We start from the raw sequence: 22,809 nt of genomic DNA on the forward strand, positions 1-22,809 counted from the left end.
AGTAATGACTGAAAAAGAGTCTTAGATAGTTGCCCTTGTAATAAATGTTCATGTCAAGGGATGCTGCATATTACGTTTTTTGTAGTTTTATATTGTTCCCAGATAGTCTTCTATTAAAACCTTATTAAAAGGAAATAACTTTTGCAAACTTAACTTTTCTACAATTACAATCACAAGTAGTCTATGCCATTGTCTCATCATATATTTGCCCTGAAATACGAATAAGACAATTACAGGGATATTCATTAATTGATTGGTCTTAACAAACTATGACTGATTTTAATTTAATGGTTATTCATTTATTGTATATATTCATAATTAACTGATTATTTGATTCAGCTATGTAATGTATATAATATTTCTATGAACTGTACTTGTATAATTTTATACCATAAAGCCAAATAAAGTTTTGAAATTAAATTGGATTTTCAGTTTGTATGTAAAAAATATTTTCTCAGAAAAAAAATCTTCTAATAATGTTAATTATGAACAGAAAGTAACTGAAAAGTAGACATCCAGGTAATTCATCCTCTAGTGTGGTTCTCCACGTCAGGCAGCCCAGAAACTTTCACGTCACATTCCCTTCAACATTCCAATTCCCCCCATTCCATCCCACACAGAATAACCCAACACATCCTCCTTTCTTACAAAGCAAAGAAAAAAACGTTATTTTTGTTGCAAATAACACATAGTGAATAAGAAAATACCTCAACCAGATAATCCCCTTCAACAACACTTACAAAATAATCTTGAAGAAAGAAAACAAACATAAATAAAATACAAAATTCTAAAACTGCGAAATGCAAGTAAAAATGCTAAATACATTTTAGGAACCCTAAACTATGACCTGTAGTGCATAAGGTGTCATCGTGTACATGTCCATAACAGATCAGAAACCTATATGTACTGACTCACATCACAAACTCCTTAAATCTAGAAGGTTTGTTCTTGAACCTTTGGGAACGCTGCACAGATGTATTACTGGTGTTGGACTCCCCACATATGCGATCAGTCACACCAAACTTACTGCATTCATACTCAGACACAGAATCTGAAATAGCTGACACAACTGATTTATTCCACACCTTACAATGCTTCAGCACCACCACATGCCCCTGACTTTCTTGACACAAACAGGAGCAGAAAAGAATGGCAGACTCTTGAGGACATGATCAGCTTTTCTAATTCTGACCCAGTCACTTACCTTGATGGAAAGTGTCTGATACAGTACTTGTGTGCTTTCCCTGAACTGCCTTCCTAATGTCAATAACACATTCCATTTTATCAGAATCAATACACTTCCTACCCGTCCTTTCCCTGTTTAGCTTAGAACTGGCTACCCTTCCCCTTAACATGGTGAAAGGTGACATTCCCTGTACTAATGTGTGGAGCAGTCCTCATAACCCACAACATATTCTTGACAACAACTTTCCACACCAGTCCATTAATTAAAGCCTATTGCCACTGATTATCACAACTCGATTCACCGTCTCAACTAAGCAATTGCTACGTTGATAGTACAGAGAAGTTTTAACATGTTTAAAAACTATCAGATGTTAACATCTCCTGCATTTCTTCAGCCACCTACTGGGTGCTACTGTCAGTAATCAACTCCTCAGGGTGACCGTATCTGAGAAGCACATCTTTAAGAAATTCAATAACTCGTGCACTAACACTCTGCATAAACTTAATTTCAGGCCACTTGGAAAAATACAAGAGCAAATTTGGGTGAACTCCAAATTGGCAGGAAGTATCAAGAGACACTTTATGCTAAGGCCATTTACTGATGTATACAGTAATGAAAGAACCCGGAGTTGTAGCTTGCGTCTTATCACTAAGAGCATATTGACAGCAATTTATGACATCTCCTTGTCCACACCGGGCCACCAGAAGTCATCACAAAGCCTGCGCTTCAAGGCACGTATACCAGCATGTCCTTCATGAGCCAACTTTAAAACTTTACTGTGAAGTCCTGCAGGAACTGCTAACAAACCAGCCTTGCTCAGCACACCACCAATTACCAATAATTTGTCAACAACTCTCTTATATGGAATAAGATCCTCCCACGACAACTTAGAATTAGGCCACTCCTGGAAATAGTTCTTTATGACTACTTGTATGTCACAATCCTCCACTAAAGCTTGCTTCCATTCTGTTTCAGACAACGCACCATCCATAACAACATCCACAGATCCTATAGCACACACCATTTCAAGGGCATCAGAGGAAAATTCAACAGAATGTTCCTTACCTAAGGGTAACCTGGAGAAGCAATCTGCAGCGAAATTCTTTTTTCCTGCAACATACTCAAGAGTATGCTGAAATTCTTGAAGTCTATACTAACACTTTGTAATCTGAGGAGAAGCTATCCCTCCTCCTATGGTGTTGAATAAGTCCATCAAATGTTTATGATCAGTCCTGAGAACAAATCTATTCCCCCCCCCCCCCCCATGAAATTCATGAATTTTTGAGTATCCCACCACAAGGCAGGGGCTTCTTTCTCAATGGTAGAGTGTGTGGCTTCTGCACCCCTAAGGGCTGATGTAAAATTCACAATTTCCCCGCTACCATTCTTCATGCTTTCCGCATGAACACAATGCTTAGGCCTTGATTACTAGCATGAGTATTTATGATACTTACATCACCAGTATCAAAAGGTTTCAGTAGTTTGGCTGCTACTATCTCTTTTTAACAGATTCAAATACTTGGTCACATTCATTGTCCCATACATATTAAAAAAAAATCCTGAGTAAATTTTGCAAACATAATATCTTTCTGACAAACATTTTTTTACAAATTTGGCATGGGACTCCATGAGACCAAAGAAGGACCTCAACTGTTCTTTGTTGTTAAGTGCAGGTGCATTTTCTATGGCTTCCACAATTTTGACAAAGTGACCCAAAAAATCCACCCCCTAGGGAAGAAACTTACATTTGTTGTTTTTAAGTGTCAGCCCTGGGGGCACCCATGACTTTTAGCACCTTTCTAACTCTCAAATTATGTTCATGGTCATCTTTCCCAATGATTAACATGTCATCTTGAAAGTATAGAATGTCTTCTATGTCCTTAAAGAAGTTATTGATCAATTCCTGAAATACAGAGGATGCTAACACTTAGCCAAATGGCACGCAGACATAACGAAAGCTCCCTCAGGTGTCACAAATAAGGTCAAATACATAGATTCCTTTTAGAGTTCTATCTGATGATAAGCAGCGGACATGTCTTGAGTAGTAAATATTTTGGCTCCCTTTGCATTTGCTAACATCTTATTAATCTTAGGCAAAACCTGTCGATCAAACCACGTATTCAGGTTTAGGTCGTGCAAGTCAACACACAATTTTAAAGGCTTGTCCAACTTGAGTGCCAATACCACTAGGGCAAGCCATTCCGAAGCCTCGATTGGTTCAATGATCCCCAATTTGCATAATTTCTCCAACTTCAATTTGAATTCCTTCCTCAAACTCATTCGAACCCTATGGACTCTGTGCACACAGGTTGAGCATCTTGTTTCAACATGATACAATGTTGAAAACCTTTTAGTTTTCCTAATTTTTCACTAAACATTTGTAGAAATTCCCCCACCCACCCTTGCTCACTGACATGGTTGACCATATCGGTTGCAACATTCATATCAGGATAATTAGGATCTAAAATAATTTCTAGTTCCCCTTTGTGATTCCATCTTAGGAGATGTAACCCTTTTTCCACATTTAAAAACGAGTTGAGAGCAACACAAAATGTGTTATTCCACAAATGAGTCTTACAATCACATCAAAAGCACAAAAGTGCTGTCACTATGAAAATGTTCACTTCTAGGTTTCTTGGCCTCTGACTTCACATTTTGTTTTTCGTTTTATTAAGTAGCTAGTTGTACTTTGCTTGGCTTTGAGCTTGTATTAATTTTCCTAATGCACATTTCAGAGTGTTCTACGCTTCTAGCAATGCGTAGAGCCAACTCCAGATTAGGATGTTTAGTTGACAATAACTTCTATTAAATTTTCCTATAGTTTGTTTTCTCTATTAACTTGTCAAAAAATGAATTCATCCTTACATTCGCGATAATTAAGGGTAACTGCTAATGTACTCAATGCAGCTACAAAATCACCTATTGACTCAGCAGGAAGCTGAGCCTGCTGAAAAAATATATGACGTTCCAAAGCAATGTTCTTCCTTGGATTAAACCTCTTATCCAGTGTCTTAATGATGGGTGCATATTCAGCCTGTGTTTCAGCTGTGTCACCTGACATTTACTACCTCCAATGGAAGCATTTTAAAGATATTTCTACCTTCAGATCCTCAGTTATACACTAAAAGAGCTTTTCTCTTTTTTGAAGTCCTATCAATGGCCTTCACGCCGTTTTTCCCAATTGAGGGGAGGAGCACCTGGAAACTGAAGAAATTGAGCTGGTGCTGCTGCTCCATTGTGCTTTGCACTCACATGTTTATATCCCATCCTCATTGCCACTGAAAATATGACGGTCATTTAATTTATCCTTTAGTTAATGACATGTACGACCACTAGATCACCAAGTCAGGCAGCAACTGACAACCCTCGAACTTTCCCCTCAGAGTCCCAATAACACTCCAATTCCCCACATTTCTTCCCACACAGAATAACCCAACAGTAAAATTCTAGTTTCATGATTATTTAAGGTGCAATAGAACATTAACTGTGCACTTTTTACAGTTCAGGAACAGCGAGCCATACCTTCAAGCACTAACCATTTGCTGAGTGTATAGTACAGGTGTTTCATACACTTAATCCAAGCCACATACAAACAGCCATGTTTACATGGTTCTAATTAAGATACTAAAGCATTTAAAAAAACATAATTTGCAGGGCACACCAAAGAGCTATCAGAATTATGGATTTCAGCTCATTTGAAGCAAAGATACATTTAGAACATGTGATATGAAACATCCATATTGAGTATTGAGCAACATGATCCGAAGATGCCATCATGGGTATCGTAGAACGAAGCATAGCTGTTAAGTTTCTTCCCTATTTTCTCTATATATTAATGCATTTGTTTTTGTAAACACAAATATACACACATGCACAGTAATAGGAACACATATAACCACAAGAGAGACAAGCAACCTACCTTAATCTGCCCCTTTGAGCAAGGATCACTGCACACAGAACGAACCATTCCACTCTTGTTCATTTGTATCATCAAGTCATTTATGTGCAATTTTCCTTCATGCCAGGTTCCAATGAGAACATAGTCATAGTTACTGGGCTCGATGTACTGGAGGTTCATGATGTCGTATCTGCAAAGATAAGTGAACAATGTGTCAGTCACCTTGTCCTACTATATGGATATTATAATACAGTCAAGAGAAGAGAAGAGCAGCCGGGTCTTAGATGACTGCACTACCGGGAGAGTCACGTAGTCTGATAAGATTGCCCACCGCAAATGATTGGCTGCCCCTTAATCACAAATTTTAAGCATATAAACAGGTTGGATGAGAGGCAATGTACATAGATGGCAATATGATTGATGTCGCACAGAAGAATGGGGTCATCAGCCGAACGTCTTGTTGTACGCAGTTTTATTTGATTAGCAACAGCCAACGCGTTTCGCCCAAACAGGGGCTTCTTCAGGGCTGTGAAAGCATACAAAATAGATGTGTTTCAAAATGCTGTTGGCCAAAGGACAAGAAAATCAGTGCACAAGTTGAAAATGAGTCATGTGTCTTATAAAAAGATATTAGAGAATAAGGAGAAGGGCAGAGGAAAGAAGCAAGGGAAAAGAAGAAAGAAGAGAAAGGTAGAGTGGAGAAAAGTGTAATAGGGTGTAGCTCATTTGGTGTGTGCGTAGTGTGATGAAAGAAAAAAGGTAGGTAAGAGCCCAAAGTGTGGGCTGGCAAGACCTGAACCGCTTTATCGAGTATCCGGAAAGAGTCTGATTCCGGAAACTGGAATACTAGACCGAGGACTGTGTGGTTGCTAAACCTCACTTCCGGTGTGTTCATATCGGTGTGGATGAAATCGACTTAGAATTCGGATGCAAGTGTGTAACTATCATCAATATAAATTGGTTAATATAAGGTAGTACACTGAGAGAGCTGGCCACCAGGGTAAGGCATGCAAGTGGGTGGTTCCTAATAAACTGAATATTCTCAAGGGGTACGGTTCATTGATCGGAAACGTCACGAGGGGTGTATGTTAGTAATGAAAAAATATAGTGCTGGAGGAAAAAATTGTATATCCTCTCGGTCTATGTGTCAATTCATATCATCTATGCCCAGTGTTGTCTAGATGGAAATGATATGTCAATTCATATGGTCTAAGCCCAGTGTTTTATAGATAGACAGGAGTCCTGGCGAATAGTAAAACTGAGAAGGAAGTTTGGCAGACAAGAGGAGTGAAGGAGTGGAATAAAAGTACGGCTCCAAGAAAACAGTTGAGAACCAGTACACAAGAGCGTTACCGAGCCTACAGAGTAACAAGGTCCAAGAGAGATTAGTTAGTAAATTGCATATGGAAAATTAAGCAAAACTTCTGAATAAGATGATATTGTTGTGTTAAGCATTTGTAAAACACATACAGTTGATACAGCTTAAGTCTGAAAGCGTAGCTTCTACAAAGAAGGGGAGGGGCAGGTGCACAGTAGAGGTAAAGCTTAACTAGGGTAAATAAGCATTGTACTGTCATATATGTGGAATTCGGTGGTCACACACTGTGGATTACCCACTGTAGACATGGCAATAGGGTTATAGTGCCACATTTCTCAAATAAGAGAAGATGTTAACATAATCCAAAGTGTGTGCATTAAAGTTACAGTGCCAACACTTTGGGATGTGTACTTAGGTTAAAATAAGTCAAACACATTATAATTACAGTTCCTCTTGTTCTTATAGAACTAGTAATTAAGGAACCATGTTAGTACAAGCGATAGCATTTATGATTCTCCAACAATAAATTAGGGCGCCTGGGAGATCACCAATTGTTTACAAATCAGTAATCCACTATACGGAGCAGGAGAGATAGTCAATGGTACAAAAAACTGAGAGAAAGGTATCAATTTGCTAAAACAGTGGCCTGTATCACAGTCACATTTAACAGTTTAAGTAGTATGCCCATATTAAACAAAATGGCCTAGTTGCAATGGTCATTAAAGGATTTAGTGCAGTTTATTGTCAATATTGAAGACTAGACTGAAGGAGTGCAGGGTACAAATCCATCTGGCTTCAAGTTGTCTCAGTGCCAGTGCTCTGTTACCCCCTCGTTTGCTTGCAATGGTGATGTCTATGCCATGAAAGCGGAACTTGGTTCTGTCCACACCGATCTTACATTCGTGTGAGACAAGAGCATATGTTGTATCTGCATGGAGTGCCGCCCTGCGGTGTTCTTGGATGCGTGCCTTGATCTGTCTTGTAGTGCTAGCCACAATGTCACAATCTAAAATACACTTTCTAGATCTGGAGCTGTACACCAAGGACAACACTATACATAGTACACTACACAGGAAGGAAACTGCAGTGAGTTCTATCTTACACTGCACCAGCTCTCAACCCCCGTCTACCAAGAAGGCCATCCCCTAGTGTGAATTGCTGCGTATTCGCAGGAATTTCAGTGAAGAGGCCAATTTTGTCACCCAACCAAGATTAGCTACGGACAGACTGAAAAGAAGAGGCTATGAACAACACACGCTTACTTTGGCAGAAAATAGGGTCAAGACCACAAGAAGAGGGGACACCCTGAGGAGCAAGAATAAGACCACTGATCAGGGGGCACAAAGACTTTCCTTCATCACGACTCACTCCATATTGAATCACAAGGTTTTCAAAATGCTCGGCAAGCATTGGGCATTGCTAAAAGGGGTGCCCTGGGATACTAACTCCATTACGGTAAGACCCTCCATGACATTTAAAAGGAGCAGAACCATCAGGGACATGTTCATATTTGACCCCTGATGACACCCGAGTTTTCATATCTGACCTCAAATGACACCCTGTTGTCTTTATTTGAACACCAATGACAGCATTCATGTCATGTTTTTGTACACATGTGTTACGCTGATGAGTGGGATTACATACTACATTTGACACCCTGAAATGGCATTTCGAATATGTGACACCCTAAACAGCCTCTCTGCACAGAGGTGACATCCCCACCATCTATTTGCTATTTGTGAGATTGTTAGCACTTAATGTTGCACTTACACTTGTCAGAGTGACGTGCTAATGCAGAGGAATGACATGCACACAGGGAATGTGTGTTGCAATGAATTTACTGGCACATGCTATTCATTTGGTCATTTTGTACTGTTCCATGATTGCTAAGGACAGTCACAATGTGACATGCTCATGCGAAGAAATTGTTAATGATTTGGGCTATTCATGCTGCTGCTGCAGTGGGGTGTGGTCCACCTGCCTCATCTTCCTCATCATCGTCCGGTGCATCTGGCACTTGGATCCATGGGGCATTGGTGCGTACACATAGGTTGTGCAATGCACAACATGCAATGATCATATTGCACACTATTTTTGGGCTGTACCGGAGTCTTCCACCTGTGATGTCCAGACACTTGAAACGTGACTTTAACACGCCAAATGTGCGCTCAACAATGCCTCTGGTGCGTTTGTGGGCCACATTGTACTGCCTCTGGGCCAGTATTTCAGGGCACGGAGGGGTGTCATCATCCACGGGAGAGTGCATATCCTTGATCACCTGTGCGAGGTAATTGAGATTAGTGTAAATTGGTGGTTCTGCATGCTGTGTTTGCAGACTCACAAGTTGTGTGGCGTGTGATTTGTGCAACTTTGGGATTCGTGTTTGCCATGTATTGCTTCTGGAAAATGTGCGGGAACAATGTGTATTACGTAGCCGCACAGCTGCTCCTCCCTTCCCCGAGCCTATTTACTTGTGTGCGCTGCACGGTTGCATCACTTGCACTCCTATGGCACACCATTGTCATGCCTGTCTGCGCATGTCCGCAAGCCTGACAACAACACTGTAATGTGGGCCGTTGAAGGTGAGCGTCCACGTGTGTGTAGGCCTATGGTAAGGACAGGGTAGACACAGATGAAGAGTTCAGGCCTGCCTGAACTCGCGCTGCAATTGAGGCTAGGCCTTCGGCTTATGCTGCAGCAATGAAGATACACACACAACAGTTGGCATGTATGAGCCAAGACCCCGAGCAGTCTTGCGCTCTTTTATTTAGCAATTCAGGCGAGCCCGCCCTCCGGGTGCATGCTGCATTGCAATATTGGCAATTAAGGGCCGGTTGGCGCCGACACTATAACAGAGACACACACCATGGTCACTTTTGTGGCCAGCCCGGACCTGAGCCACGCCTTGAGCCCGGAACTGAACCACGCCCTGAGCCCAGAACTGAACCACACCCAGAGCCCCAGGCAATTTCTTCACACTCCTCACACACCTAAACGTGGTTCGCCGCAGTGGCTCTGGGATGTCGTGTGCTTCGGAGTATGTCTCCAGACGTTCCACCCAGGCTTTCCATCGGCCTGCCTGGGATGGGGTGGCCCCGTGACTGTGTAGGGCTCCAGTGGCGTTACCGAGGACATGCTGTTGGCTGCTGGAGGTGGACTTGTGGGGTAGCCCCACGGGACGATGACTTGTGGTGCACTGAGGTAGTGGCACCTGAGGCACTGCATCTGGCACGGACCTACCGCCACATGGCGATGACTTGTGGTGCACTGAGTTTGTCCCACCGGAAGAGCTGAGCGGGTGTCCAGCCTGCGATGATGCAGTGGCCTGGAGGCTGGACGATGACTTGTGGTGCACTGAGGTAGTGGCACCTGAGGCACTGCGTCCAGCACGATCCTACCGCCACGTGGCGATGACTTGTGGTGCACTGAGTTAGTCCCACCTGAAGAGCTGAGCGGGTGTGCAGCCTGCGATGATGCTGTGGCCTGGAGGCTGGATGATGACTTGCGGTGCAGTGAGCTAGGCCCACCGGAAGAGCTGAGCAGGTGTGCAGCCTGCGATGATGCCGTGGCCTGGAGGCTGGACGAAGACTTGTGGTGCACTGAGTTAGGTCCACCTGAAGAGCTGAGCAGGTGTGCAGCCTGCGATGATGCCGTGACCTGGTGGCTGGACAGTGACTTGCGGTGCTCAGAGGTAGTGGCACCTGAGGCACTGCGGCCGGCAAGGGCCTACCGCCACGTGGCAATGACTTGCGGTGCACTGAGGTACGCCCACCTGAAGAGCTGAGTGGATGTGCAGCCTGTGATGAAGCAGTAGGCCTGTTGGGGCGGACTGGAATGGATTTGTCTGAGACCTGCTGGACCGCAGTGTAGGCCAAAGGGAGCAGTCAGAACACACAGAACGCTGGGTGTGCTGGGGGCTTGGTGTGTGGAAGTCAGCGATCGGCTGAGGAGACTGCCAAGCTCGCGGGCCTCAGGCTTGAAGATTGCACCTGCACGTGTTGGGCCCTCTTGGAGACATGCTGGTGGCGGCAGGTGAGCAGTGAGTCCTGGGTGTGTAGGGGCGGGCAATCACCACTGGGGGCTGGATGGATCTGGGGACCTGCAGGCTGGGTTGCAGCAGGCGCACAGGATTGCGCAGGCACCACCGCTCACGGCGGCGGCATAGTGGCAGGATGAGGGGCTCCGCCCTGGCAGACATGCCCCTGCAGTGATGATGAGATGTGTGCCGGTGGCGTGTGATGTAGCCACCTCGTCGTCAGTGTAGATTTGTTCATTGAAGGTGGTCGGCCACGTGTGTGTAGGCCTATGGTCAGGATATGGCAGACACAGAGACACACTCAGTAGTTACTTTGGTGGCCGACCCGGAAGTGAACCACGCCCAGAGCCCTGGGCTATTTCTTCGCACTTCTATGCTGGACTGGACATCCTCTGGCGTTAAGTCTCTGAGGCTGGTGTGTTTTCGGAAGGTCCGCTGTGCTGCCTCGGTGGTAGTCCGTAGGGGTGGTCCTGGGGGTAGGGTTGGTCCTGGGGTTGGTGGCAGTGGGTGTTGTGGCCCTCTTGGGTCTCCGAGCTGCATGATTAGTAGCTCCATGGCATCTGTTGGTCTTCAGATGTGGCTCTGGGCTGGGCTCTCTTTCTACTGCAGGTTTTCATCCTACTTAAGACCAGAAACAAGCAGGTCTTAAGTTCCTGCTGCTAACGTGCCTTATCACCTGTTTTTTGCCCGCATCGCCGATCTGGCTGGTCGTTGAGAATATCGCAAAACAGTGTTATCGTGAGTTTTTGGATGGGAACGCCTACTCCACATATGATTAGTGTTAGTTGTCGCTGTCAGCCTTGGCGATGTATGTTGGTATTTGCAGAGACGTCGGCGTTCACGAATATCAAATGACTACTCTCTACTACTCTCTACTACTCACTCTCTACTCTCTATTACTCATCCTGTACTCTCTACCTCTCTACCTCTCTCTACCTCTCTCTCTACTACTCTCTACCTCCCTACCTCTACCTCTCTACCTCTACCTCTCTACCTCTACCTCTCTATCTCTACCTCTCTCTACCTCTCTCTACACGCACACATATGCATATATATATATGCATATATATGCATATGCATTTAAATATATGTATGTGTATATATATATACATACATATATAAACATATATACAATCTGCATATCTATATAAATACAAATATAAATGCATGCATGCATATACATACATGCATACATATGCATGTTATGTACATGAAAGTTTGAAAAACACTAATAAAAGCAAAGCTAAAAAGCCACCTAATCACAAACAGAATTGCTTTAACTTAAACGAGGGCGAGACCGAATGCTTTTTCAATGCTTGTTTACTTTGGTTCCATCAAGAAGGCATTCAGATGTGTCACACATTTGCCATAAATTCTGAATGGTAGCACTCTAGTTGCTCATTAGATCACTGTAGTAAAGCTACTGCTCACCAGGGAAGTATGCTGCTGGTATTCAAAGTGCATGTTTCAGTCTGCATGTTAGACGTATTAATGAAATAGAAGAGGATTTGAGAAGTCAAAATGTGCCCTAATTTTTCTTTCTGCAGCACTAATCATAATTTCTATGGCAAAATGAACCCCCTCATTGTGTTCCTTTGCAAATTAAATGTTTTAAGTGTTACCATTTTATTTCAATCAAGATGGCTCCAGGTGTGCCATACTTTTGTCATAAGTAAGACTGTTAGCGCTCTAGTTGTTCTTTAGAACACTCTGGGACATTCTGTCATTGGGCTATACTTGGGCTACATCTGGGTGATATTTGTGCTACATTTGGGCTCTTTTGTCTCTGGTGGCCATCTTGGGACACTTATTTGTTATGAAGTTTCCTAATTTCCTCATTTATTACAGTCTCCTCCGTAGGAAATACTTTGAGGTTTGTTACTTTGATTCCATTAAGAAGGCATTCAGATGTGTCAAACATTTGCCATAAATTCGGAATGTTAGCACTCTAGTTGCTTATTAGATCACTGTAGTAAAGCTACTGCTTAACAGGGAAGTCTGCTGCTGGTATTCAAAGTGCATGTTTCAGTCTGCATGTCAGAAATGTTTAATGAAATAGAAGAGGATTTGAAAAGTCACTCAAAATGTGCCCTAAATTGTCTTTTTACAGCACTAATCATAATTTCTATGGCAAAATGAAGCCCCTCATTGTGTTCCTTTTAAATTAAACTACTCACTCTCTACTACTCACTTGCTACTACTCTCTACTACTCAATCTCTACTACTCACTCTCTACTACTCTACTACTACTCTCTACTACTCACTCTCTACTACTAACTCTCTACTACTCTCTACTACTTACTCTACTACTCTCTACTACTTACTCTACTACTCTCTACCACTCACTCTCTACTACTCTACTACTCACTCTACTACTCTCTCTCTCTACTACTCACTCTCTACTACTCATTTTACTACTCTCTCTAATACTCACTCTCTACTACTCACTCTCTACTACTCTCTACTACTCACTCTACTACTCTCTACCAGTCACTCTCTGCTACTCTACTACTCACTCTCTACTACTCTACTACTCTCTCTCCTACTCACTCTCTACTACTCACTCTACTACTCTCTACTACTCACTCTCTACTACCCTTTCTCTACTACGCACTCTTTACTACTCTCTACTACTCACTCTCTACTACTCACTCTCTACTACTCTACTACTCTCTACTACTCACTCTACTACTCTTCCTACTACTCACTTTCTACTACTCAATCTGTACTACTCACTCTTTACTACTCTCTCTATTACTCACTCTCTACTACTCTCTACTACTTACTCTACTATTCTCTACCAGTCACTCTCTACAACTCTACTACTCACTCTAATACTCTCTACTACTCACTCTCTACTACTCTCTCTACTACTCACTCTCTACTACTCGCTCTCTACTACTCTCTACTACTCACTCTCTACTACTCTCTACTACTCTCTCTACTACTCACTCTACTGCTCACTCTCTACTACTCACTCCCTACTACTCTCTCTACTACTCACTCCCTACTACTCTCTCTACTTCTCACTCTCTACTGCACACTCTCTACTACTTGCTCTCTACTACTCATGCTATACTACTCCCTACTACTCACTCTTCTACTCACTCTCTACTTCTCTCTACTACTCACTCTCTACTTCTCCACTACTCTCTCTCTACTACTGACTCTCTACTACTCTACTAATCCCTACTACTTTCTCTCTACTACTCACTCTCTACTACTCACTCTCTACTACTCTCTCTACTTCTCTCTACTACTCACTCTACTACTCAATCTACTACTCACTCTCTACTACTCACTCTCTACTACTCTCTACTACTCACTCTCTGCTACTCACTCTCTACTACTAACTCTCTATTACTCTCTACTACTCACTCTTGTACTCACTCTCTACTACTCTCTATTACTCACTCTACTACTCACTCTCTACTACTCTCTACTCTCTACTACTCACTCTCTATTACCCATTCTCTACCACTCTCTACTACTCTCTACTACTCACTCTCTACTACTCACTCTCTACTACTCACTTTCTACTACTCTCTACTACTCTCTACTACTCACTCTCTAATCTCTATTACTCATCCTCTACTCTCTACCTCTCTACCTCCCTCTACCTCTCTCTCTACTACTCTCTACCTCTCTACCTGTACCTCTCTACCTCTCTCTACACGCACACATATGCACATATAAATGCATATATATGCATATGCATTTAAATATAGGTATGTGTATATTACCTACTGGCGGTCGCCAGTAGGTAGTTATAGTTAGGACCACGTTTCCATAGGAAATCCGCAACATTCTATTTTGAATAACTTTGGCGCCGGTCGACGAATCCTCGCGAATTTTTCAAAATAGGTGGGGCGCTACGCTCCGCTCCTACCCTGAAAGTCTCGGGGGGATTCGTCAAGCGGGGGCTGAGATAAAAGGGGGGTCCCAAAACGCGTTTTTCCCATGCATTTTTCCATAGGACCTTTAGACAGGGCTACAGCCCGAACGGCTGAACAGAATTACTAGAAATTTGGCAGAGAGGTAGTCCTCAGGTCAAGGAAGTGCCTTTTGTAGGTTTGGTGTAAATCTGTTCAGTAGATTCTGAGAAAATAGCCTTTAAATAAATATATATATCTGAGCCAGCTTACGGTGCGCTTACGGTACGCTTACCGTACGCGTACGGTGGCGTGCGCGAGCGCGATTATGATTGGCTCTTAGATCTTAGTAAACATTCGAATCGTCCGAAACCAGGAAGCAGCGGCCGCCATTTTCTCTCTCGCACTGAGAGAGATGATTAACAAACAAAGCACAAAAACATTTAAAGGGGCTGTTTTGACAGCTCCCACACACATAGCCATGTACAGGGAGTCCCCAAAGATCCCCCAAGGCCAAAAACGGAATTTTTTTTTTTTCGCTAATTTCGCCGATTACGCTTACCGTACGCGTACGGTAAAAAAATATAAAAAAAAATAAAATATCCACACTAACCCCACCCCGTGTGCAATTGGTGACCGCAGGTCACCAATTACGCATGGCTTATCACATAAGTAAAAAACGAAAAGATTAAAAAAAAAAATATAAAAAAAAAAAATTATCCACACTCTCTCCACCCCGTGTGCAAATGGTGCCCGAAGGGCACCATTTGTGCATGGCTTATAACTACTGCGAAAAATTAAAATATTACCTTTAAAAACGAAGTGCATCATATGTCCTCCATGTGCGCACGGTGCGCGAAGCGCATCGTGCGTACATGGCCCATCTAGCGTAACGTGGGCACGCGGTGCGCGTAGCGCACCGCGTGCCCACCGTGCGTGCACGGCACTAACTGCGTAAAGTGGGCGCGCGGTGCGCAAAGCGCACCGCGTGCTCACTTTGCGCGCACGGTGCGCTAAGCGCACCGTGCGCGCACGGAACAAACTGCGTTAAGAGGGCGCGCACGCCACGAATGGCGTAAAGTAACTTAGCATTTAAAAAAACGTACAAATTCACTGAAAAAACCATAGGTTTCACACACGTTATAGTTAGGAATTAGCATTTAAAAAACCTTGCAAATTCACTGAAAAAACCATAGGTTTCACACATGTTATAGTTAACGGAAATTTTACTGATAAAAAACCAATGAAATTCCCCCGTTATAGTTAGTGCAGGCAACTATAACTCACGCGACCGCAATCTTCTGCTGATGACATATGTGTCTTTATGAAAAGAAAATATTTGTAATTTATGTATAGCTAAAAATGTATGGAAGAAGACATGGGTAAATAAGTGTCTAAATACAGTATTAGCATCAGCAGAGGATTGCGGTCGCGTGAGTTATAGTTGCCTGCACTAACTATAACGGGGGAATTTCATTGGTTTTTTATCAGTAAAATTTCCGCTAACTATAACATGTGTGAAACCTATGGTTTTTTCAGTGAATATATACATACATAAGTATTCTAAGATTCATGACAGAAATGAAGGAGCGACTGATGAAATTGGAAGCATCCATCAAAGAAAGAAAGGCGCAAAAGTTTGTGCGCGATAAGAACGATTATGATCGAGGACAAATCTACACATTTGCCAAGATATTTGAGAGCATGAGGAATTTAAGAATGAATGCCAATCTGTCAGCAGGCCAGGTGCGTTACTCTGAACAAAGTAGCATCCCTAGTTCTGAACTCGACACAGATGTAAAGGAAGGGCCAAGTAACTTGGCAGGAGCAACCATTCCATCTGTGGTTGATGAATTTGATTTTTTAAGGGAGGAGAGACGTTTCAACCTTCGTCCGAGACCCCCCACAAATACCAGACCGCAAAGAGCAAGAGGCAGAGGAGGAAGAGGCGCAAAGGCTCAAAATTTTGTAAACGACCGAGAGAAGCCCAAATACAAAGGGAACAAGTTGACGGCATCAATAATACAGTGATAGTCAATTTGACAAATATCGTGCTCTCAGAAAAAGAAGAGAACATATTGAAGCTTGGCCTTTCGTATTGTCCACAAATCGACATGGACTATGTCAAAACGAGAGTTGATCTATTCAAATTTGTAAGGTCCTTGAAACTAAAGACATTTTTTGCAGTAGCCCCGACAAAATCCACAACGCCTGTCCATGCACCTGTACGAGTGCAATATGAAAATGTGGGCGTTGATGATATGAATCTAATGTTGGAACTACATGAACTTGGACACTTGGATGTTCCGAATGTCCAATCCAGCGGTTCCTTTGATGTGATGAGTACTAGTGAACAGATGTCGATATTGGCTCGTAAGGAAGGAATTGATACTAATATTGAAACATTAACTAACTTTAAACCAACCTCCAAATTTACCCCTATAACAGCAAAAACGATTGAATTGTCCGCAATGCAGACAAGGGGGGCAATGTGGTTCTTTGGGGTAGGCAGCAGTACCTAATAGAGGCATACAAACAACTCAATAATAGGCTAAACTATGTTAAGGTAAAAGAAAATGTCATGCAAGAGTGTTATTCAATGTATAATACTTTATTGGTTGAGTTGAATCGACAAGGCTTGATAAGCAAAGATGAAATGTCTTTTTTTTAAATTATCTGCCCGACCACCCCAGTCTTATACCTTATCCCCAAAGTCCACAAAGACATCACAAATCCTCCCGGCCGTCCTATCATCTCGGCCATAGGAAGTGCATTTGAACATACGTCCAAATTTGTTGATTCATTCTTATGCCCCCTTGTTAAGCTGTTACCATCATTCATCATAGACACAAGTGACTTTTTACGTCAAGTATATGATATTCCATGGGAAGTTGATTTTCTGTTGATGACCATAGACGCTACCACTCTGTACACCAGTATTCGCCATAAATATGGCTTAAATGCTTGCAAATATTTCCTAGGGAACCGTCCCGCAAAATTTTGGCACCATACACAAATGGTACTCAAAATTATTTCTATCTGTCTTGAGAACAATTTTTTCTTGTTTAATGGTGAATTGTATCATCAAATATGCGGTACGGCGATGGGCACCTGCTTTGCCCCCAGCTATGCTAATTTGCATATGGGCTGGTGGGAGGAGCAGGTGGTCCAGTCACTATGGCAGGCTGAGTGGCAGAATAATGTAGTTCACTGGAGTCGTTATATTGACGACCTTTTTATCATTTGGAAAGGCACTGAAAAAAGTGCAGAGGAGTTTGTTAAAAAACTCCAAACAAATGATTTAAATTTAAAACTGACCAGTGTAATCAATGCTTCTGAGATCAATTTTTTGGATCTTACAGTGTATGTAAGTGACGGCAAACTACAGACTAAACTCTATCGTAAGTCTACAGATGGAAACACACTGTTACATGCTACTAGTTTCCATCCAGATAAACTGGTTAAGAGTATCCCCTATGGGGAATGCCTCAGGGCTCTGCGTAATTGTAGTAAGGAACAGGATTTTGATAAGGAACTATCATGTCTAAAATCCCGTTTTCAAGCCAGAGGCTACTCTGAATCATGTTTGAATCAGGCTATCTTTAAAGTAAAGAAGAAAACCAGAGATCAGATACTCTTTAATAAAGATAGGAAATCAGCCAAACAATCGCAATCAGAGACTAACCAGTGCAGATTCATCACCACTTACAACAACCAGCAAAATGAATTAAGAACTATCATTTACAAACATTGGCATATCATTCGTAATGATCCTGTGTTAGGTAAATTTGTACAAAAGAGACCACAGTTCACTTTCAGAAAAGCCAGATCTCTCCATCAAGCTCTGGTCAGTAATATGCTACCCAGTGACACCCAGAAAAGACCGATCAGTTCATGGTTGAGTAGAAGGGATGGTTTCATCAAATGCCTTAAATGCAAGGCGTGCATGTTTGGTAAAAACACAACTAGTTTCCCAGTAGGCTTCGCCCAGAAGTCTGAACAGCAAATTAAAGGAACATTTTCCTGTAAAACAGATTATGCTGTATACGTGCTCCAATGCCCTTGTGGCTTGAAATACGTAGGCTCTACCATCCTTCCTGTACACAAAAGAGTGCTGCAACATTTGCGTGCCATTAAAAATGGGGACAAATCCTACCCCGTGGCGCGACACTTCGAGCAATACCATACCAAAAATGCTGAAGGTCTCTCTTATTTTGTCATTGATGCCATCCCAGTGAACAGTAGGGGTGGCAATCGTGAGAGAAAACTACGTAAACTAGAATCCTGCTACATTATTAAACTTATCACAAAGATTCCAGATGGGTTAAACATGGAAGAAGATTTACATACCCATTTATAGATTCCTCCCGACCTCTTTTCAGGTTTTATTTTAGGATATTTGGACATTGTTATATCACAGACGATATGTGTCACACAGGTTTTCAATTAATGTCATTTTGTGCATTTTGCCCACTTGGGCACAACATCACGCATTAACTATCTGATTACTGTTAGTTATCGGACTGGATACACTTAACTTTGACTAATTGGTCATACCAATTTATTGGTTTATTTAAACGTAATATTGGTCTCGTAAACAGTTTTCGGTCTTTTTTAACAAGATCAGGCTATGATAGGACCACTAGGGTCAAAATTGTGGTTTAGCCTGTTCTGTGAAAATAGTGGGCTATTGACAAACATCATAATGCAATTTCTGAAATATAACGCAATTAAATCTATGCTGTTTAACTATGAAATGATTATGAATAATTGAGGTTGTATTTTGGTATTTTACCTTTAATAACTTTAATCGCTGTGACACATCACGAGAAACTACTAGTCTGTTGTCCAGTTTTATTGTTGTAGTTCACATGTGACTTGTTCACATTCACAGTTAAAAAAAGCCATTGTAACTTTATTGAATTGCTAGTGAACAAGCCTGCAGGACAGGCGAAACGCGTCTAGCATTTTCAGCTGGCATTAAAATATATATTTTGCGCACAGACACGGCGTTGATTACTTTTGTTGTGAAAATTTGGCGGAATATACATACATATATAAACATATATACAATCTGCATATCTATATAAAAACAAATATAAATGCATGCATGCATATACATACATGCATACATATGCATGTTATGTACATGAAAGTTTGAAAAACACTAATAAAAGCAAAGATAAAAAGCAACCTAATTACAAACAGAATTGCTTTAACTTAAACGAGGGCGAGACCGATTGCATTTTCAATGCTTGTTTACTTTGGTTCCATCAAGAAGGCATTCAGATGTGTCACACATTTGCCATAAATTCTGAATGGTAGTACTCTAGTTGCTCATTAGATCACTGTAGTAAAGCTACTGCTCACCAGGGAAGTCTGCTGCTGGTATTCAAAGTGCATGTTTCAGTCTGCATGTCAGAAGTTTTTTAATGAATTAGAAGAGGATTGGAGAAGTCAAAATGTGCCCTAATTTTTCTTTCTGCGGCACTAATCATAATTTCTATGGCAAAATGAACCCCCTCATTGTGTTCCTTTGCAAATTAAATGTTTTAAGTGTTACCACTTTATTCTAATCAAGATGGCTTCAGGTGTGCCATACTTTTGTCGTAAGTAAGACTGTTAGCGCTCTAGTTGTTCTTTAGAACACTCTGGGACAATCTGTCATTGGGTTATACTTGGGCTACATCTGGGTGATATTTGTGCTACATTTGGGCTCTTTTGTCTCTGGTGGCCATCTTGGGACACTTATTTGTTATGAAGTTTCCTAATTTCCTCATTTACTACAGTCTCCTCAGTAGGAATACTTTTAGTTTTTTACTTTGATTCCATCAAGAAGGCATTCAGATGTGTCACACATTTGCCATAAATTCAGAATCTTAGCACACTAGTTGCTCATTAGATCACTGTAGTAAAGCTACTGTTCACCAGGGAAGTCTGCTGCTGGTATTGAAAGTGCATGTTTCAGTCTGAATGTCAGAAATGTTTAATGAAATAGAAGAGGATTTGAGAATTCACTCAAAATGTGCCCTCATTTTTGTTTCTGCAGCACTAATCATACTTTCTATGGCAAAATGAAACCCCTCATTTTATTCCTTTTCAAATTAAATGTTGTAAGAGTTACCACTTTATTCCAATCAAGATGGCGTCAGGTGTGCCATACGTCTGTCATAAGTAGGACTGTTAGCGCTCTAGCTGTTCTCTGGAACAGTCTGGGAAGCTGCAGTAGAACACAAAGGAATCAACTGACAGTTTCTGCCCTTGTTGGATATACATGTTTTACTGAGAATGTCAGACTTCATTCTCACATGACTGAGAAAGTTAATGTGAATTTGCAGAAAATATGCTCTCTTTTTAGCTTATAGATCACCTTCCAAACCTCTGTGGGAAAATCATGAGAAAATAGTTTTCCCTCAAACATGATTCATGATATTCCAACAGAAGGATTTTTCACATGGTAAAATCACCTTAAAACAAAGCACAATTCCTAAAATGAGTATAGTACTATCAACAAATGATTTATAATGTAACTAAAGTCTTAAAACCTTCTATTAACTGCAATGCTTTTTAATGAGGTGCTATCATGTGTATATATATATTGTACCCCCTTTTTTCTTGGCCCCCGCTTTACGAATCACCCCGAGACTTTCAGGATAGGAGCAGACCGGAGTGGGCCACGAGTTAATTTCGCAAAGATACATCAATCACGCCAAAGTTATTCCAAATAGAATGTTGTGGATAATATATATATATATATATATATTATCTACTGGCGGTTGCCAGTAGATAGTTATAGTTAGGACCGTGTTTCCATAGGAAATCTGAAAATTCTATTTTGAATAACTTTGGCGTCGGTTGACGAATCCTCGCGAATTTTTCAAAATAGGTGGGGCGCTCCGCTCCGCTCCTACCCTGAAAGTCTCGGGGTGATTAGTCAAGCAGGGGCCGAGAAAAAAGGGGGGTCCCAAAACGCATTTTCCCCATGCATTTTTCCATAGGGACATTTAGTCGAAGGTACAGCCCGAACGGCTGAACAGAATTACTTGAAATTTGGCAGAGAGGTAGTCCTCAGGTCAGGGATGTGCCTTTTGAATATCTGGAGTTAATCTGTTCAGTAGTTCCTGAGCAAATTTCAGTTAAAAGTACATATATATCTATAAGCGCGCACCGTGCGCGCACGGTGACGTGCACGAGTGCAATTCTGATTGGTTGTTAGATGCCAGTAAACATTCGAATCGGTCGAAATCAGGAAGTGTCGTCCGCCATTTTGTCTCTCGCAGTCTGAGGCAGTGAAAAACAAAGTTGGAGAACGTGAAAAGGGGGCAGGGTGGACAGTTCCTGACCCCATAGCCTTTGTCAGGGGGTCACTGAAGGACCCCCACGGGTGAAAAAAACATTTTTTTTTTTTTTACGAAAAAGCGCCGGGTGTGCGCACTGTGCGCGCACCGTGCGCGCACGCCACGCACAACGCATCGTGGGCGCTCGGAGCGCGAAGCGCACCGAGTGCCCACAGCGGGCGCACGGTGAAAAACCTGAAAAAAAATATATATTAATAAATACATAACATTTAAACAAACGTACAAATTCACTTAAAAAACCATAGGTTTCACACACGTTATAGTTAGGAATTAGCATTTAAAAAACCTTGCAAATTCACTTAAAAAACCATAGGTTTCACACATGTTATAGTTACCTGGACATTTCCCTCGTAAAAAACCAATGAAATTCCCCCGTTATAGTTAGTGCAGGCAACTATAACTCACGCGACCGCAATCCTCTGCTGATGACGTCAGATATTACATCACTGTATTTAGACACCTATTTACCCATGTCTTCTTCCATTAATCTTTAGCTAGACATATATTACAAATATTTATTTTTCAGAAAGACACATATGTAATCAGTGATGTAATATCTGACGTCATCAGCAGAGGATTTTGGTCGCGTGAGTTATAGTTGCCTGCACTAACTATAACGGGGGAATTTCATTGTTCCATTCCACCAAGTACCGCATCTGTGAGTCTTGGAAGTAGACGTGGAGGTTTGAGAGTCCGAGACCCCCTGAGGCTGTAGGAAGATAGCTCTGTTCTTTCATCATTCTTGTTTTTTTTCCCTACCCAAACAAAGCGGTGTAGTTTGGATTGAAGTTTGTTAATCATCCCCGTTGGGGGTGCCAAGGGAAGTGTTTTGAAAATATATCAAATTTGGGGTAGGATGGTCATCTTGATGGCTGCGGTGCTCCCGAGCCACAAGATTGGATAGTGTCCCCAATGCCCAAGCTCCACTTTAACTTTTCGATATAAGGCGCGATAGTTAATAATAGATGTGTTCTGTAGTGAAGGTGCTAATCTTATTTCAAGATAAAGCAGAGAGTCTTTTGCCCACGGTATGGAAAATTGCTTCGCTAGTGTGGCCACTGTGTCCGGGGATTGGGCTAGGCTGAGCATGTGTGATTTGGTAAGGTTGATTTTAAAGCCCGCGACTACCCCGAAGGCCTCC

General features: G+C 42.0%; 1 protein-coding gene across 1 annotated transcript in view; it reads right to left on the reverse strand.

The window, feature by feature from the left end:
• The window catches only part of GRM1 (glutamate metabotropic receptor 1), a 767,592-nt gene that overhangs the window by 335,489 nt on the left and 409,294 nt on the right, over positions 1 to 22,809 (reverse strand). Inside the window, exon 4 of the mRNA XM_085609740.1 lies at positions 5,106 to 5,274. Coding sequence (XP_085465866.1) covers positions 5,106 to 5,274 — 169 coding nt within the window. The remainder of the gene's footprint in view (positions 1 to 5,105; positions 5,275 to 22,809) is intronic.

This window comes from Triturus cristatus, chromosome 6 (genome assembly GCF_964204655.1).
Source record: "Triturus cristatus chromosome 6, aTriCri1.1, whole genome shotgun sequence".
Classification (NCBI taxonomy): domain Eukaryota; kingdom Metazoa; phylum Chordata; class Amphibia; order Caudata; family Salamandridae; genus Triturus; species Triturus cristatus.